The sequence below is a fragment of the Phyllostomus hastatus genome, unplaced genomic scaffold, assembly GCF_019186645.2.
Source record: "Phyllostomus hastatus isolate PE091 unplaced genomic scaffold, TTU_PhHast_1.1 phas_contig_38, whole genome shotgun sequence".
In the NCBI taxonomy this organism is placed as follows: Eukaryota; Metazoa; Chordata; class Mammalia; order Chiroptera; family Phyllostomidae; genus Phyllostomus; species Phyllostomus hastatus.
In genome coordinates this window covers 17,662,991-17,683,053 of record NW_025333869.1, presented here as the reverse complement: position 1 = coordinate 17,683,053, position 20,063 = coordinate 17,662,991, and the positions used below count along the sequence as shown (strand labels likewise).

At 41.1% G+C, this 20,063-nt stretch overlaps 1 protein-coding gene and 1 pseudogene across 2 annotated transcripts in view; one reads left to right on the top strand and one right to left on the bottom strand.

Moving 5' to 3' along the window:
* The first annotated feature begins 3,391 nt into the window (after nucleotides 1–3,391).
* Nucleotides 3,392–20,063, top strand: part of SFTPD (surfactant protein D) — a 44,642-nt gene continuing 27,970 nt past the window's right edge. Inside the window, exon 1 of one of the 2 annotated variants that reach the window (XM_045842139.1) lies at nucleotides 3,392–3,521. Coding sequence is in view for 1 of the 2 variants with exons in the window: in XM_045842140.1 (XP_045698096.1) it covers nucleotides 3,458–3,521 (64 nt within the window). In the remaining variant the exon portion in view is untranslated. The remainder of the gene's footprint in view (nucleotides 3,522–20,063) is intronic. The other variant, XM_045842140.1, reaches the window with a different exon arrangement.
* Nucleotides 11,419–11,735, bottom strand: LOC123820959 (annotated as a pseudogene).

Sequence of the window (20,063 nt, the reverse complement as noted above, 5' to 3'; positions counted from 1 at the left end):
ATATTGGAATGTTTTAGGTTGCCTCAGAGGTTCCTAAGTCTCTCTTCACTTTTTTGAATTCTTGTTTCTTAATTCTGTTCCACTTGATGTTTATTTCTTTCTTTTGTTCCAAATCTTTGCTTTGAGTCCTGGTTTCTTTCCTGTCACTGTCAGTTCCCTGAATATTTTGCTGTATTTCATTTTGGGTATCTTTCATTTGTTTTTCATTTTTTTGACCAAGCTCAATCAGTTCTGTGAGCATTTTGATTACCAGGGCTTTAAATTCTCCATCAGATAGGTTGGCTATCTCCTCATCACTTAGCTCTCTTTCTGAAGTTTTGCTCTCTTCTTTCATTTGGGCTATATTTCTTTGTCTTGGCACACCAGTCTGGTTGTTCTGTTCAACTGTTTCTTTAATTCCTTGGTTGTCAGAGCTCCAAGCAATTTGATTTTCTGGCACCTCTGGTTGTTTATTGATTTTAGATTGGTTGTTATCCCTGTTTTGGTTGTGTGAGGAAGTGAAGGGTTTCTAGCTATGCCTCCATTTTGGCTGGAACTCCTCTAAACATCTTTTTATACATCTATTGGCTATCTGCATGTCTTCTATGAGGAAGTGTCTATTCAAGCCTTTTGCCCATTTTTAAATTGGATTATTTTATTATTATTATTATATTTTTGGCATTGAGTTTTATACATTCTTTATAAATTTTGGATATTAACCACTTATCAGATGTATTGGCAAATATGTTCTCCCATTGCATGGGTTGTCTTTTTAATTTGTTGATTGTTTCTTTGCTGTGCAAAAACTTTTTAATTTGATGTAGTCTTATTTGCTTATTTTTTGTTTTCCTTGTCTGAGGAGTTGTATCTGAAAAAATATTGCCATGAACACTGTTTGAGATTTTACTGCCTATATTTTCTTCTAGGATTTTTATGGTTTTGGGTCACACATTTAAGTTTTTAATGCATTTTGAAGTTATTCTGGTGTGTGGTGTAAGAAGGTGGTCTAGTTTCATTTTTCTGCACATATCTGTCCAATTTTCCCAACACCATTTATCGAATAAACTAATCTATGTCAAGTATTAATTGATTATAAAGGTGTGGTTTTATTTCTGGGCTCTCTATTATGTTCCATTGATCTATGTGTCTGTTTTTATGCCAGTACCATACTGTTTATTAAAATGGCCCTTTAAAAAATATATTATTGACTATGCTATTACAGTTGTCCCATTTTTTCTCCCCTTTATCCCTCTCCACCCTGCACCATGCCTCCCTCTAGTGTCCCCCACCACCCCTCTTAGTTCATGGCCATGGATTGTGCATGTAAGTTCTTTGTACTCTCCATTGCCTATACTGTTCTTAACATCCCTCTGTTTATTTTGTGCCTACCAATTATGCTTTTTATTCCCTGTACCTTTTCCCCATTCTCTCCCTCCCCCTCCCAGCTGTTAACCTTCCAAATGATCTCCCTGTCTATGATTCTATTCTCGTTCTAGTTGTTTGCTTAGTTTTTTTTTTTTTTATGGTCAGTTGTTGATAGTTGTGAGTTTGTTGTCAATTTAATATTCATAGTTTTGGTCTTTTTCCTAAATAAGTCCCTTTAACATTTCATATATTAAGGGCTTGGTGATGATGAACTCCTTTAACTTGACCTTATCTGGGAAGCACTTTATCTGCCTTCCCATTTTAAATGTTAACTTTGCTAGATAGAGTAATTTTAGATGTAGGTCCTTGCCTTTCATGACTTTGAATACTTCTTTCCAGTCCTTCTTGCCAGTAAGGTTTCTTTTGACAAATCAGCTGATAATCTTATGGGAACTCCTTTGTAGGTAACTGTCTCCTTTTCTCTTGCTGCTTTTAAGATTCTCTCCTAATAGTGTATTTTGCTATTAGGTAGCATGATTCTTCCAACTTTGTTCTTTTTTCTCACAATCCTTGTTGCTATGCAGGGCCTTTTGTGGTTCCACATAAATTTTTAAAATATTTTTTTCTTGTTCTGTGAAATACGTCATTGGAATCATGATGTAAATTGCATTGAATCTACAGATTGCTTTAGGCAGCATGGACATTTCTCAGGTAGCGTCAGGTAGTATATTGTATTAGTTAGGGTTAGATATGGCTGTGAGAAAGTAAACCCTTATTCCCCCCCCCTCAAAAATCCAGATGTTGACTTCCAGGGCTGGTTTGGGGGCTGTCATAGGGTGCTGCTGCCTGTTCTTATTGTACCCCTACCAAGCTGGTGTCTTGTGGCTGACCCTACCAGGCATCCTCCCTCCTGGGTGAATAATTTTATACTTTCTTGTGGAATATTGCTACACATTTTATACAATTTGACAGAAATTAATATCTCATTAGTAAACAATATTTCCTTATAGGGTAGGGAAGAAAGGAAGCAAAAATGCCTAATAATTTCCCTTTGAGCACATACATTGAGAGAGAAAGAGGAAAGAGTACTATCTATGGTCTTTGTAAAAATAAAAACAAAGAAAAAAATGACCAAAGTTTGGCTATAAGAAACACATTAGTGCTAATCTCAGCATAGAACAATGGTGTGAGTTCAGAAATATTTATTGAATAAATGAGTGAGTCAAATATCCTGTTTCAAACATCTATATAATAGGAAAATGTTACATTTTTGATGTAGGCAAACTGAAGGCTATGCAGATTTTGGGACATTTAAGTTTAACTTTTAATGTCAGAAAAATAATGGAGAAAATAAATTAAAAATTCATGGGATACAAAAGTGGAGATCAAGTCTCAACAGTCTTGGGCGGTGGGACCCAGGAGAAAAATATTTAAGGAAAATGAAGTTACTTTACACAGTAGCCAATCCCTAAAATTACCTGTTGTTATTGTTGCTTAAAAAAAAACTCAGATGATCGTTTTAATCAAATTGCCAAGTTGATCAACTTGTGTTTGACTAAAGTATTTTCTTCTAAAGTCTCTTAGGACTTTTCTTTGTATTGTTGGGAACAAGGAAATTAAGAACTAAATTTAACCTTAATAGACAAGAACCACATTGTAGCTAAAAAGAAATGATAAAAGAGACAAAGTACAGTTAAAGCAAACATCCTGTGTCTAGCAGACGCTCTCCCCTGGGTAGGCTAGATAAGCAGTGCTTTGTAGTTTTTAATGAGAAAATAGAAAACTAGCTAGCTAGAGCCAAGAGATTACTAGGTTAATGAACAAACATCCTGCCTTCTCGCCTTATGAAAGAATGCTTGGTTTGAAATTCCCGCGTGTGGTCTTTGTAAGTGAATTACTAACTGCCACGTCTGCTTCTGTATAACGCTTGCTTGCCCGCCCATATATAAGAACGTAGTTGTAAGCACTCGGCGCAGCTCTCGTTTGCAGCTCCTTGTGGGCACTGTGTCACTGGACACTTTGAGAGTTCGCCCCTGCGCAGGTTAAACTTGGCCAATAAAGTAACATCTTTGATACCCTGAAAGTCTCTGATATTTGTTCTCGCGTTTGCTGGATGCTACATTTTGGAGGCCCCAGCGAGATCACAGGTCGGAGACTGAAGGGACGGTTTGAGCCGGGTGAGTAGTGAGGATCCTCTTTCTGTTTTCGGTTTCGACTCCGGAGTAAGGAAACTACCGTGTGGTGGTAGGCGGGATGCCGCCTGGGAGTTTTTCAGTTACTGGGAAAGAAAGTTCAGTGACCGGTCACATTAAAGAGGGAACTTTTGCGCCACGCCGCACTGAGATTGAAATATTTGAGTGTGTGAGTGAACGAGCTTGTGAGTGACTGTGTTTGTAGCCCCACGGGGAAACCTACAGGGCATGAGAGGGCCCTAACCTGTGGTTCTGTTACGGGGTGCAGCCAAGAGGGGGGGGACCCCAAATAGGCATTTGAAATGGGGTCCAGAACTCAAGGTGTCCAGGAGATTTTAAGATGTCTCCACCCCCCTCCCCCACGGTGTGGGTTGGGGGAAGGGACAAATGGAGCAGGGCCATTGAGATCTGTTTTGCATAGCAACAGCCTTGCAGCTACCCTCTGGCGTGGTCATTTAACATATCTATAGCCTTTGGCTGGTCGCTTAGATATGTTAAATAGCTGTGATCATCTCTGAGCCAGGGGAATGGAAGTAACTTCCTCACCAAGACGTGACTGGGGTAGATCCCCCAAGCTACAGCACCTGCGTGGGAGCTCAGAGAAGATTGGCTCCAGGACATGGGGCCACACCTGCCCAGACTCATGATGGCAGCCCAGTAAAGCTGGAAGGATACGAGTTCTGGCATGTGAAGCCGAGTGTGGGAGGAGTCGGAAATGAGGCTGCAGAGGAAGACTGGCCGCAGGGTTTTAAAACCCAGACTTGGCGGCCATTGGAGAGAGAGAACCATGAGGCTTTAGCAGAATGGGGAGGACCTCAGCCATTGAGAGAGAACCATGTGGCTGTGGAGGTGCAGAGAGGATCACGGCCATTGAAAAGAGAACCATGTGTAGCCCTGAGAAGGAGAGCCATGCACAGCCTGAGAAGGAGAACCATGCGGCCATTTGAAGAGAGAACCACGCGGCTTTAGCAGAGTGGAGACTCCCGCATCCCAGAGAGGGAGAACCACGTGGCCTTGACAGAGTGGAGACTCCCGTGGCCCTGGGAGAGAGGACCACGTGCCTGTGCCAGAGTGGGGACCCCCACAGCTTTAGAAGGGGGGAACCACCACCTGGTTTTAGCAGAGATCCTGGCGACTCAGCCGAGGGTGCCGGGGAACCCAGGGAGGTCTCCCAGTCGAGATGGAGGACTAACTAAGAACCAGAGGACTGCCTGAGCCATGGACTTCTATTTCCTTTCCTGAGATACGGTACTCTGGACTGGGCAAAGGGGGAAGGAAGGAAGGACTGTGACTGTGTTTGTGGGTGTTTTAAGGGACTTTGGGATTTTTGATAAAGACATTAGGTCACTACTTTAAGTTAGTATAGCATTAAATAAACATTTCCTTTCCTTTTCACGAATCTCTGGCATTGAGAGACATCTTTCCTAGGGCGGCGGACATAACGGACCCGGGGCCTTCTTTCAATAATAGTATATTGTCTCAGGCCCCCCTTGTTGTGTTCTGTAACAGTTCCTGTGTTGGGTCATACGGCATAACGGCTGGCAGTCTAACCCGGACTCTGATCGGGCAGCCTTAGCCAAGATCGACATCACCTCGTGGGAGGGCAGGCCAGGCGGGCGAGCGACTGTGTTCTGTGTCTTGTTTTGTCTGCGTGTTGTGTCACAAGTTGACTTCTGAATTACATGCCTAATTCGTGTGTGAGGGATATTGCCTTGTCTGTCGCCTTGTTGTTTTGTATTATTTGTCTCTTCTCCTATCTCCTGGACCTCATCAGAATGGGCCAACAGGAGTCGGTGCCGGGATCCCCACTTGATTGTCTGTTAAGGAGTTTTTCCGATTTCCAGCAGCGAGCACGAGGGTATGGAGGACCCCCACCAGATCCGGAATTTTTAAGAACCTTAAGCCAGCTCGAGTGGCCCACTTTTGATGTTGGATGGCCCTCGGAGGGGACCTTTGACTTGCCCACCCTTTTTGCTGTTCGAGCCACAGTATACAGGGTTCCCCATCCAGATCAGTTCCTCTATATAGATGTCTGGGTCGACATTGCCACCGAGCGGCCCGATACATCAAGAAGTGTCAGGGTGGAAATCAGAAAGGGAGGCGGGCGGTGTGCCTAGCATCAGTGGGGAATAAGGTAAAAGGGAGGGGAACTGAGACCCCGGTCACCGCATTAGGCGGGCCCCCGGGACGGTCGAGACTGTACCCCGTCTTACCAGGGCCACTGGAGGACCATTTAGATCCTGTGAATGCACCCCCGCCTTATCCCTGGAAGGAGGAGCCTGATTCTTCCTTGCAGGAGATAGGTGGATTTTCCAGCCCGCCACATACGTGAGGGGGAACTCGCTATGGAGTGGCCGTGGGAGGTGCCGCCATCTTGCCACTCCGGGAAGCGCCCCTGGCACCGGATGCGCCGCCGCAGGCACCCCCACGGTTAATCTATGTTCCCTTTTCCACTAGTGATTTGTATAATTGGAAGCACCAGAATCCCCCGTTTTCTGAGAAACCCCAGAGATTGATTTCCCTCCTAGAAACCATTTTTAGGACTCACCAGCCAACTTGGGATGATTGTCAGCAGATTTTGCAGACTCTCTTTATATCAGAGGAAAGAGACCGTATTATAAGGGAGGCAGCAAAATCTGTATTAGGAGAGGACGGGGAGACAATAGCTGGTAGAAGTGAGATCGAGGACATCCTCCCCTCTCAACCCCCTGCTTGGGACCCTAATACTACTGGGGGAAGGGACGCGCTCCTCCAGTACTGCCCGGTTCTGTTAAGGGGATTAAAGGCAGCAGCAAGGAAGCCTACCAATTTTAGCAAAGTCAGTTAATGGCTCAGAGAAAAGAAAATTTACATATGAAAGATAGAAGGTCAGAGGAGAGGGGCCAAGAAGATCTAGGTATTAAGACTGCTGCAGGCTGGTCAGAGTTCCTGCAGCCCCAGCCGATCCACACCTGTGAGTGAAATGGGAAAAGTGCGCCTGAACTGGCATCGCTATCTTGAATCGGTCAAGAAACCAGATTCAGTGGAGGAAAAACCCCTACTGGGGCAGGGCAATATCCTTTTGGGAGAATTTTTTAGTGAGAGTAAGGCCAGAAGGCCAGTCTGCTAGATGTTATCTGGCACATACTCTGTTTTGTACATTGAATCTGTTAAACTGGAAAAACTCAAACCCTTCTTACGGACATAACCCTGCTAAAATGACTGATTTGATTGTGTCAGTTTTTTTGCCACTTATCTTCTCAATTGGGCAGACATAGGAGCCTTATTGAATTCTTTGCTTCAGTAAGGGGGGATGAGCAGAGGCTGGTGTTGGATAAGGCAAATGAAAAGGCTTGGAGATTAAACCAAGAAAATCCAAATGGGGCTCTGGGCCTTCCCAGGGCAATACCTATAACTGAGCCTAACTGGGACCCTTAAGGGGATGGCCTTTCTCTCTTAGAGCATTATAATGCATCCCTAAACAGAAAGTCTAAGTACTGAGTTTAAGTATAATCCTTCCCAGTGTGGGAAAGGAACCAGGATTAAAAAAAAAAAGATTAATGGTTAAATCTGAATGTGTAAAAATTATGTGTAAAGAATGTGAAAGTTTTAAACCTGGAGTAAAGGAAACCTGAATTGTTTTCTGGTTTTGCAGGAAACGAGCAAGATTTCTAACATTGGTGTTGTTTCTAATCAGAAACCTTCTGTACTTTAAGACCTAGGAAAGGTTGCCTGTAACCTGTTGGGGAGGATGCCTTTGCCACTCGGGACCCAGGCAGGGTCATTTGGGGCTGATAAGTGCTTCAGCCATGGGCAAAGCAGCATGTCTCTGCCAAAAGACCGGGCCTGAAGAAGCATGTCTCTGTGCAAGAGAATGCCCCTACCTGTGTACTGTTCTGGAAACTCTGTGTTTTGGATTTTGCTCTGTATCTGCTCTAAAAAAGAAATTAAAAATTCCAGGGAAGGTTAAAACTTCACACTCTATAGGAAAGTAAATAGGAAAGTGAAAGATACGTAAATGAAAAAGGTGTATAAAAGAAAGAATAAAAGGTTTGTAAATGTTAAAAAGGTCCGTGAAAAACTGTAAAGATAAATGGAAAAGTGAGTTTTAGAAAAAAATTTATGTGGTATGTGTTAGTAATGAAAGGTGTAAGGCATAAAGATACAATCTTGGTGAATATCAGAAGCTGTATAAAATAAAGGGTTGTGAATGTTGCAGAAGGTCTGTGGAAGTGAAGGTTTTGAGAAGCCTGGTGGATATCAGGAGGGAAAGGATTTTCCTTCACGCTTTGTATTTTTCTCCCTACCTGATCCCTCCAGAATTTGGCATTCTGAAGGAGTGAGTGATAATATAAGGTTTCTTTGCATAAAACCAATAAGACCGGTCGTTAATAGTGGTTTTGTTAGCTGAAACTTTGACTGGAATGTCACGCCTGAAGGAGGCATGTATGGGTTCTGGTCGTCACCAGAAAGCCCTGAGGAACTGGGATTGACTTGTGAAGCTAGCATAAGCCCACGAAAAAGCCTGGTACTTTGGTTGGCTGTGTGGTTCATGGCAGTCTTTCCAGGGAAGGAACGCGGTTGCTTTCATGAAAGATGGCCAAAAAGGAACCTGTAAGCACAATTGAAGCATCAAGGATTTGAGTGAAACAACTGGTACAGGTGAAGCCAGATGGCAAATGTGTGACTCTGCTTCTGTGCTCCACGGGGGTGGACTGAGAAGTCAATCTAAAGGCTCCCTGTGTGAGTTCCAGCAAGGTAGACTCAAGGATCATAAGTGATCCAGGCTGCTCTTGGTGTGTTTATGCAAACAAACAGTCAAAATTAAAAGCGGGACTCAAAGTAATCCCCGTAATAAGTGAGGGTGATCTTAAGGAGAAAAATTGTGGTTCAAGGAAAATCACAATGCTTAGTATTGGACATCAAAATGGTGCAGCTAACTGTCTTAAAAGTTTGTTTTCATTTGAAAGTTGAAAACTGGGTTTGTAATATCACCGAAGATGTACAATTTACAGGTATGGAGGACCTGTGAAATTGCCATTGCTAAATGTTATTGCAGGAAGGACCTTGCAATTGAGTGTGTTCCCAAAAGACAGTCTCACAGGCACAGAGACTGGTTTGGGGATTGTTGTGTGAATTTAACCTGTATGTTCTTCTGTTTTCATAGGGCATATGCCTATGACTTCATTACCTGAGTAACTGGTTGAATGAGTGAGTGAATATAAACCTCGCTTAGGGAGCCCATTTTCATCATCACCCCCTGAGACTCAACGGTTTGGCTAAACTGAGTGGTTGGGTTAGCAAATGGTTTGGGCGGTCTGTGGGCTTCACCTAAAACTAATTTTGCCTTTTCTGTCTTGATGGCTTGGACAAAAAGGGCCCAGGTATCTGAAAGGAGGGAAATCCTAACATATTCCCCTCAGCCCGAGTGAAGTATAGCAGGCCACAAGTTTCGGATAGGTAAAGCATGCCTAGTACACCTTCCTCCTGATAAGCCATTCTTTACTTAAGCCCCTGCCTTTGTCATTTAGTGGTTATGATTTAATTGTGCCTTCCAACTCTTTCCAAATCTGTCACCTCCAGAAAATAATCAGGATGCCAACAGTCCAGTAATGCCAGCCTTTGGACACCGAGCCTGCGACTTCCTAGTGACAGCCAACTGACCAGGATTCTGTAAGGTCCATCCCCTTACAGGAAGGACTCCCTCTGTGCTGCACACGCCCCCCCCCCCCTTTCAGACACCCCTGACCCATGGGTGGGTAAAACAATGTCCATTTTCCAGCCGGAAGCAGTTACAAGAAGATGAGACCTTCGTCCATTGTCCTTTAAAAGAATTTAAAGTGGGTATATCTAAAAGGAGGGTGCACCCAAAGGGTCCCCAAATAGAGATTTGGAGGACAAAATCCCCAGAAAATCAATTAGAAGAAAAGTAGACTGGACCTTGGGATATACTCCTGCTAGCAATCACTATAGGGCCCTACATTTTAAATAGGGTCATAGCCTTTATTAAAGAAAGAATAGAAGTAGTAAAGCTAATGGTTGTATCCCAACCCTATACTATGATTCCTGATGATGAAGAGTCAAGGGTTTGACAATCCCCAAGAGAAAACGGGGGAATGTTGGGAACAAGGAAATTAAGAACTAAATTTAACCTTAATAGACAAGAACCACATTGTAGCTAAAAAGAAATGATAAAAGAGACAAAGTACAGTTAAAGCAAACATCCTGTGTCTAGCAGACGCTCTCCCCTGGGTAGGCTAGATAAGCAGTGCTTTGTAGTTTTTAATGAGAAAATAGAAAACTAGCTAGCTAGAGCCAAGAGATTACTAGGTTAATGAACAAACATCCTGCCTTCTCGCCTTATGAAAGAATGCTTGGTTTGAAATTCCCGCGTGTGGTCTTTGTAAGTGAATTACTAACTGCCACGTCTGCTTCTGTATAACGCTTGCTTGCCCGCCCATATATAAGAACGTAGTTGTAAGCGCTCGGCGCAGCTCTCGTTTGCAGCTCCTTGTGGGCACTGTGTCGCTGGACACTTTGAGAGTTCGCCCCTGCGCAGGTTAAACTTGGCCAATAAAGTAACATCTTTGATACCCTGAAAGTCTCTGATATTTGTTCTTGAGTTTGCTGGATGCTACAGTATCACCTGAAGGAAATGTATAGGTCAGGAGGGCAGAAAGTATGTTAGTGCCTGGAAATAGCCTAGCTTGATTAGAGAGCTAAGAGTTGGCAGGAAGCCACAGAGATTAGAAGGTGAGGCTGAAAGGGAAGTAGTGGCCGGTCATGAAAGTCCCTCTTAGGCACTCTAGTAAGTTCTCACTTTTCCTTGCAGGTGGTAATTGGGAATCAAAAACATAAAGTTTGCTGGATGTTGGTTTTCTGAGAGCAGAGCCTACATTTGCAGGGCTCAGTATACACCTGGTATATGTTGGGCTCTTGCTGTTATGAGGTATATGTCAAAAGCACAAGGGACTCAGTGGATATCCCTTGAAGCCAAGCTTAATATTAAGGAAAAGAATATGAAGGGAAAAATGACTTAGGGAGGAAGATTAACCATAAGAGTGAGCAATTTAGGAGCTAATTTGTTGACCTCTGCCAGTGAGATCTAAATAATGGAATGAAACAGAGGCACGATAGACTGGGGTTTCAAAAAGAATGTAAAAGCAACGAAGTGAAAGTCTGGTAAAGTGTTTTGGAAGCAGCTTGATGGAGAAGGCACCAGGAAGGTCGCCACCTGGTGTGAGCTCAGGGTACTGAGAAAAAATAAAACCAAAAAGAGCTGATCTGAATTTTGGATTGCTGGGGGAGAAAAAAAAAAGCTAGAGAAATTAGTTTAGGTTCTACCTTATTTTTGGTTTGCTCTGCTCTTTTAGTCTTCAAAGTCCTTCAATACTTACAGCTCCTCAGATATTCTTCTCAACTACCTCAAAACACCTAGTACTGCCCAAATGGACTGGTTGTCCATTACAGGCCAGCTGTCACGGCCTGTAATTCCAAGCAGCAGCATAGGACCTATCTGCAGTCATGACTCATTAAAATGACCTCCCATATTCCCTCTGTCCATCAAGTCTGCTCCTCATGCTTCTTCATTGTCATTGGGGAGACATGACCTATGCTGGAATCAAATCAGACACATGGGTACTCCCTCCACTTGCACATCAGCCATTGACTTCCCCAGTGAATAACCTTACTTTCACCTGCTCTATGTTCCTTTGGCATTTTCCTCTTCTTAGAGTTTGACCTCAAACAAGTTAATCTGTCTGTCCTTCCTTTTCCTCATGTATCGGAGTCCTTGGTGATTTTAATGCTCATAGTGTTTTTGGCAGCTAGAATTAAATTATGTATTTATCTGTTTATTAATTTTATTTTCTGAACAGGTTTTATTACACAGAGGGCATGGGGCTCAGTCCTTCTTGGTTGCTGCCTTCCTCATGGCTGCAAGGACATTACTTAGCTCCTCTCTTTTCCTCTTGGCATGGATGTGTGTCCCCACCCTTTTATGATGAATTTCAGGGCCCTCTTGTCCTTAGAGACCTCAGGCAGCTCCATACCATATTGTTCATAGGGGGGAAAGCCACACACTTCTCTGATCATGTCCTGCACAAACTTTCTGTGCTTGATGAGGTGCCCTTGGCGGTGGTTGTATCTAGGCTTGCTCATGTTCTTTGTCTCTTTGTGGCCCTTGTTGAGGCCCATGGCCATGGGGTAGCAAAGAGCCATGGCTGCTGTTCCTCAATGGCTGCTGTGGCGAAAGGGTATTTTATTAAATTTATTGGGTGACATTGGTTAATAGAATCATATAGGTTGCAAGTGTATATTTTTATGACACATGATCTGCATATTACATTGTGTGTCCACCACCAACCCAAAGTCAAATCATCTTTTTTTTCAATTATTTTTTATTGTTGTTCAGTTACAGTTGTCCTTATTTCCACCACTCCCATTACTCTCCCCTGCTGTGTCCAACTCCTACCCCTGAAGACAATCCCCAGCTTATTGTCTTTGACCATGGGTCCTTTGTACATATTCCTTGACTTGACCCTTCCCCTTCTCTTCCCCATTATCCCCCTCGCCACTCCCCTCAGGTCACTGTTGGTTTATTCTTTATTTCTATGTGTCTGATTCGTTTTTGCTCATTTGTTTGTTTTGTTTATTAGGTTCCATTTATAGGTGAGATCATATGGCATTTGTCTTTCACTGCCCGACTTATTTCACTTTGCGTAATGCTCTCCAGTTCCATGCATGCTGTTGCAAAAGGTAGGAGTTCCTTTTTCCTTTCTGCTGTGTAGTATTCCATTGTGTAAATGTACCAGTTTCTTTATCCACTTATTTCCTTATGGGCACTTAGGCTGTTTCTACCACTTGGCTATTGTAAATGGCACTGCTATGAACATTGGGGTGCATAGGTTCTTTTGAATTGGTGTTTCAAGATTCTTAGGGTAGAATCCCAGCAGTGGGATCAGTGGATCAATAGGCAGTTCCATCTTTAGTTTGTTTGAGGAAAGTCCATACTGTTTTCCACAATGGCTGCACCAGTCTGCATCCCTACCAACAGTGTACCAGGGTTCCCTTTCCCCATAGCACTTGTTTGTTGATTTGTTAATTCTGACCTATGTGAAGTGGTATCTCATTGTGGTTTTAATTTGCATCTCTCTGATGCCTGGTGATATTGAGCATCCTTTCATATGTCTCTGGACCCTCAGTATGTCCTCTTTGGAGAAAGGTCTGTTCAGGTTCTTTGCTCATTTTTTAAATTGGATTGTTTGTCTTCCTGGTGTGGAGTTGTGTGAGTTCTTTATATATTTTGGACATCAAATCTTTGTCTGGGATATCATTGGCAAATATGTTTTCCCATATAGTTGGTTCCCTTCTCATTTTGCTGATGTTTTCTTTAGCTGTGAAGAAGCTATTTAATTTGATGTAGTCCCAGTTGTTTATTCTTTTCTTTATTTCACTTGCCCTAGAGGACATATCAGTGAAAATATTGCTTCATGGGATATCTGAAATTTTCCTCTAGAATTTTTATGGTGTTGCAGCTTATGTGAGTCTTTTATCCATTTTGAGTTGATTTTTGTGTATGGTGTAAGTTTGTGGTCTTTCCTTCCTTCCTTCCTTCCTTCCTTCCTTCCTTCCTTCCTTCCTTCCTTCCTTCCTTCCTTCCTTCCTTTCTTCCTTCCTTCCTTCCTTCCTCTTTCTTTTTTTACATTTACCATTCTAGATCTCCCAATGTCATTTGTGGAACAGGATATTTTTATTCCATTTTATGCTTCTGTTTCTTTTGTCAAATATTAATTGACTGTAGAGACATGGGCTTATTATGGGCTCTGTATTCTGTTCTATTGATCTGTGTGTCTCTTCTTATGCCAGAACCGGACTGTTTTGATTACAGTGGCCTTATAATATCATTTGATATCAGGTATTGTGATCCTTCCAACTTTCTTCTTCTTTCTAAGACTGCTGTAGCTATTTGGGGTCATTGGTTCCATATAAATTTCTGAAACATTAGTTCTAATTCTGTGAAATATATCATTGGTATTTTAATAAAGATTGCATTAAATCTGTAGATTGCTTTGGGTAGTATGGACATTTTAATGTTGTTGATTCTTCCAGTCCATGAACACGGTATATGCTTCCATTTGTTTGTGTCTTCCTTATGTTTTTCATCAGTGTTGTATAGTTTTTTGAGTATAGGTGTTTTACCTCCTTGGTTAAGTTTATTCCTAGGTACTTTGTTTTTCTTGTGCTATAGTAAATGGGATTCCCCCCGCCCCTCCAGTTTCTTTTTCTGACACTTCATTGTTAGTGTACAAAAATGCCTTCAATTTCAGAATATTGACTTTGTATCCCGCTATTTTGTCAAATTCACTTATTAGGTTGAGTAGATTTTGGTGGAGCCTATAGGGTTTTCTATGTACACTGTCATGGCAACTGCAAATACTCACAGTTTTACTTCCTCCTTTCTAATTTGGATGCCTTTTATTTCTTTTTCTTGTCTTACTGCTGTGACTAGAACTTCCAATATTATGTTGAATAAAAGTGTTGAAAGTGGATGTTCCTGCCTTGTTCATGATATTAGCAGGGAGAGTTTTAGTTTTTGCCCATTGAGTATGATGTTGGCTGTAGGATTCTTGTATATGGCCTTTATAATGCTGAGGTATGCTCCCTCTATTACCCCTTTGCTGAGCATTTTTATCATAAGGGGGTGCTATAATATCAAATGTTCATTAGTGTCTATTGATCAGTGCCTATTGATATTATCATGTGATTGTTTAAGTGTATTTTATAGATTATGCTATTACAGTTGTATTTATTCTCCCATTTGTCCCCCTCCATCATGCACCACCCCTCTCTCTCTAGCATGGCTCCAACCCTTTGTTCATGTCCATGGGTTGTACATATAAGTTCTTTGGCTTCTTCATTTTCTATGCTATTCTTAACCTCCCCCTGTCTATTTTATACCTATCAATTATGCTTCTTACTCTCTGTATCTTTTCCCTCATCCTCCCCCGCCTCCTCCCCACTGATAACCCTTCATGTGATCTCCATTTCTGTGATTCAGTTACTGTTCTAGTTGTACACTTAGTTTTAGTTTTTGTTTTTTTAGGTTCAGTTGTTGATAGTTGTGAGTTTGTTGTCATTTTACTGTTCATAGTTTTGATCTTGTTTTTCTTAGATAAGTCTCTTTAACATTTCATATAATAAGGCCTGGGTGATGATGGACTCTTTTAACTTAACCTTATCTGGGAAGCACTTTATCTGCCCTTCCATTCTAAATGACAGCTTTGCTGGATAGAGTAATCTTGGATGGAGGTCCTTGCCTTTAGTGATTTTGAATACTTCTTGCCAGTCCCTTCTTGCTTGTCAGGTTTCTTTTGAGAAATCAGCTGATAGTCTTATAAGAACTCCTTTGTAGGTAACTCTCTCCTTTCCTCTTGCTGCTTTTAAAGTTCTCTCCTTATCTTTACTCTTGGGTAATGTAATTATGATGTGCCTTGGTGTGTTCCTCTTTGGGTCCAACTTCTTTGGGACTCTATGGGCTTCCTGGAGTTGCATGTCTATTTCCTTTGCCAGATTGGGGAAGTTCTCCATTATTTTTTCAAATAAGTTTTTCATTTCTTGCTCTTCTTCCTCTTCTTCTGGTATCCCTATGATTCAGATATTGGAATGTTTAAAGTTGTCCCAGAGGTTCCTAAGCCTCTCCTCATTTTTTTTTAATTTTGTTTCTTCATTGTGTTGTGGTTTAATGTTTATTTTTTCCTTCTGTTCAAATCATTGATTTGAATGACAGTTTCCTTTACTTCACTGTTGGTTCCTTGTATATTTTTCTTTTTTAAAGTATTTTTTGTTGATTATGCCATTACAGTTTTCCCAATTCCCCCCCCCCCATCCCCTCTCTGCCCTGCACAACCCAACCCTCCAGCATTCCCCCCACTTAGTTCATGTTCATGGGTTGCACATATAAGTTCTTTGACTTCTCTGTTTCCCACACCATTCTTAACCTCTCCCCATCTATTTTACGTCTACCAATTATGCTGCTTACTCCTTGTCCCTTTCTCCCCTATTCTTCCCCCCCTCCCCACTGAAAACCTTCTATGTGATGTCCATTTCTCTAATTCTGTTCCTGTTCTAGTTGTTTGCTTAGTATTTGTTTTCATTGTTGTTGTTGTTTTTTAGGGTCAGTTGGTAGTTGTGAGTTTGTTGTTGTTTTACTGTTCATAATTCTTTAATTTCTTAGATAAGTCTCTTGAACATTTCATATAATAAAACCTGGGTGATGATGGACTCTTAACTTGACCTTATCTGGGAAGCACTTTATCTGCCCTTCCATTCTAGATGATAACTTTGCTGGATAGAGCAATCTTGGATGTAGGTCCTTGCTTTTCATGACTGTGATTACTTCTTTCCAGACCCTTCTTGCCTGCAAGGTTTGTTTTGAGAAATCAGCCGATAGTCTTATGGGAACTCCTTTGTGGGTAACTCTCTCCTTTCCTCTCACTGCTTTTAAGATTTTCTCTTTATCTTTAATCTTGGGTAACTTAATGATGATCCTCTTTGGGTCCAACTTCTTTGGGACTCTCTGGGCTTCCTGGACTTCCTGGAAGTCCATTTCCTTTGCTAGATTGGGGAAGTGTTCCTTCATTATTTGTTTGAATAAGTTTTTAATTTCTTGATCTTGTTCTTCTCCTTCTGGCATCCCTATATTCAGATATTTGAACATTTAAAGTTGTCCCAGAAGTTCCTAAGCCTCTCTTTATTTTTTTTTGAGTTCTTATTTCTTCATTCTGTTCCATTTGGATGTTTATCTCTTTTTTTTTGTTCCAAATCTTTGTTTTGAGTCCCGGTTTCCTTCCTGTCACTGTTGGTTCCTTGAATATTTTGCTTCATTTCACTTTGGGTAGCCTTCACTTCTTCCTGTTTTGTGTCTATACTCAATCATTTCTGTGAGCGTCCTGATTACCAGTGTTTTGAACTCTGCATCTTATAGGTTGGCTATCCTTTTATGTCTTAGTTCTTTTTTTCTGGAATTTTGATCTGCTCTCTTATTTGGGCCATATTTCTTTGTTGTGGTACACCTTTTACATTATTAAGGGTAGAGCCTTAGGTAATTGCCAGATGTGGGCAGCCCACTTTGCTGTGTTGTGTCACTATTTGTGGGGGATGTGTCAGAGATGGAACAATACTACTTGCTCAGCTCTTGTCCCACTTTCAGTCACTTTCCCTGTTACTCTGAAGTGAAATGGGCACTTCTGGTGCTGATTCCTGGGTGGATGGGTTTTGTACATTTTAGGACCCTGTGGACCCCTCTAATGGACCCTTATGTAAGACCGGGAGTATGTCCTACCACAGCCCCCACAGGTTTTTGCAGCCAGAGGTTTTGAGGCTTTATTTCCCTGCACTGGAACCCTGGATTGTGCAGTCAGTCTGTCTCGCTTAACAGTTGTTCCTCCTGGTTTATCTGGATGCTAATGTGGGATCTCCAAGTCCATCAACCACTTCCTTGCTGTGTGTCCTCTCCACCCTGGCTGTCTGTCTCCATCCCACCTACCAGTCTGTGTGAATGTTTCTTATTTAACTCCTTGGTTGTTGAACTTTCATACAATTTGACTTTCTGGCAGCTCTAGTTGTTTTTTTGTTTTTAAATTCAGTGTAGTCCTTCTTTTGGTTGTGCAAGGAAGTACAGTACATCTACCTACACTTCCATCTAGGCCAGAAGTCTCATGCAATTTTTGTCTTTTATTTTGTTTATGTGATGTATTACATTTATTGATGTGCAAATATTATACCATCCTTGCATCCCTGGGATGAACCACAGTAGATACTGGTGGTGATTTTTTTTAATGTGCTGCAGGATCTGGTTTGCCAATATTCTGTTGAGAATTTTAGCATCTATGTTCATCAGCAATATTGTCCCATACTTTTCTTTCTTTGTTGTGTCTTTACCTGGTTTTGGAATGAGGATAATACCAGCCTCATAGAAATAGTTTGGCAGTCCTCCCTCTTTTTGAATTTTTTGGAATAGTTTGAGAAGGATAGGAGTTAGCTCTTCCCTAAACATTTGGTAAAATTCACCTGTGAAGCTGTCCAGTCCAGGGACTTTGTGTGCCAAGAGTTTTATAATTATGGCTTCAATTTCACTAGTTGTTATCACTCTATTCAGGCTTTCTGTTTCTTCTTCATTCAGTTTTGGAAGATTATATATTTCTAGAAATTTGTCCATTTTGTCCAGGTTGTCAAACTTCTTGGCATATAGTTGTTCATAGTAATTCCTTACAATCCTTTGTATTTCTGTGGTATCAGTTATTATTTTTCCTCTTTTGTTTCTGAATTTATCTATTTGAGTCCTCTCTCTTTTTTTTTGTGATGAGTCTACTTAAAGGCTTGTTGATTTTGTTTTTATTTTCAGAGGACTATATCCTGTATTTATAAATCCTTTGAATTGTTCTTTTAGTCTCTATGTCATTTAATTCTGCTTTGATCTTGAATATTTCCTTCCTTCCCTTCCTGGACTTTGTTTGTTGTTGTTCCTCTAGTTTTTTTTTAAAGATTTTATTTATTTATTTTTAGAGAGAGGGGAAGGGAGGGAGAAAGAGAGGGAGAGAAACATCAATGTGTGGTTGCTTCTCATGCCCCCCTCCCCCACTGGATATCTGGCCTGCAACTCAGGCATGTGCCCTGACTGGGAATCGAACCAGCAAACCTTTGGCTCACAGACCAGCACTCAATCCACTGAGCCACACCAGCCAGTGCATGTTCCTCTAGTTCTTGTAGATGTAGGGTTAGGCTGTTTATTTGAAAATTTTCTATAATTTTTTCTGTAGGCCTGTATTGCTATGAACTTCACTCTCAGGACTGCTTTTACTGTGTCCCACAGGTTTTGGGCTGTTGTGTATTCATTTTATTTGTTTCAGGAACTTTTTGATTTCTTCCTTGATCTAATTGTTAACCCACTCATTGTCTAGTAGAATGTTATTCAGTCTGCATGAATTTGAATGTTTTTGAGTTTTTTCCTTCAGGTTGGTTTGTAGATTCAAGCCATTGTGATATGAGAAGATGCTTCCTATGATTTAAATTTTGTTGAGTATGTTGAGGCCTGTTTTGTGAGCTACCATGTGGTCTATCTTGAAAATGTTCCATTTGCTTTTGAAAAGAATGTGTATTTACTTCTTTGAGGTGAAAGGTTCTGTATGTACCAATTAAGCCCATTTGATTTAGAGTGTTATTCAATGCCACAATATCCTTGTTGATTCTTTGCTTGGAAGATCTATCCATTATTGACAATGGAGTGTTAAAATATCCTACTATGAGTGTGTGTTGCTATTGAGATCTTTTTCGAAGTCCTCCAAGATTTTCCTTATATATTTTGGTGCTCCTGTGTTGGGTGCATATATGTTTATAAGGGTTTTATCTTCTTGATGGTCTGTTCCCTTAGGTATTATATAGTGTCCTCCGTTGTCTCTTTTTATGGCCTTTGTTCTTAAACCTATTTTGTCTGATATAAGTATTACTACCCCATCTTTTTTCAGGTCTGTTTGCTTGGAATATTATTTTCCATCCCTTCACTTTCCGTCTGTGGAGGTCTTTTGTTTTGAGATGGGTCTCTTATAGATAGCATATATTCAGTTCATGTTTTTTTACCCATTCAACTACCCTATGTCTTTTGATTGGAACATTTAATCCATATACATTTGAAGTTATTATTGATTGGTACTTATTCATTGCCATTTTCCCCTTCGTTCTTGTATTCTTCTCTCTCTCCCCCACCCCCCCTTTATGAATCTTCTTAAAATAGCTCCTTTAGCATGTCTTGCAATGCCGGGTTGGTTGAGATGTGTTCTTTCAGCCCTTTTTTTTTTTTTGTCTTGGAAGCTCTTTATTTCACTTTTTATTTTAAATGAGTGTCCTGCTGGGTAGAGTAGTCTTGGTGCAGGTCTTGCTTTTCGTTACTTGGAATATTTCTTAGAATATCTTCTGTGGTAAGAGACCTGTGGGATTCAGTGCTGCAATGTCCTTGATTGCCTGTGCTTGATGCTCTTATGCTGCCCTTTATGCATTTTATGTGATTGTAATTAGATTTTAGCTGTTTTTGGTTCATTCTTTGGTGGTTTCTTCCCTTTGGCTGACTGACTGAGAGTCATTCCACCCTCTATATCTTATGTACTGTTGTACATGTTCTGTCAGAACAAAAACCAAACAGCCCAGGAAACAGGCCCACACCTGCAAAGATATCCCCCACCCATGCTTACACCATCGACAGTCAGTGTGCCTGTATTAATAAGGGTGTAAAGAGATTAACACTATTATAAGAAAAGAAAAATGAATATGAGACAACTAACTTTAAGAAAAGAGATTTTATGAGGGTAAAGAAAGGGGCAATAATAAGAGTAAGGAATAGAGACAAGGAAAAGCAGGAAAGAAATAAAATTTACTTTGTAACTGAAAAAAGGAGAAGGGAAGGCAAAATGGAGTAAGAGAGGAGAAGCATGTAGAAGTAGGTTAAAACCAAAATTTAAAGAAAAAATACATATATTTGTATATATGTAGTGAGAG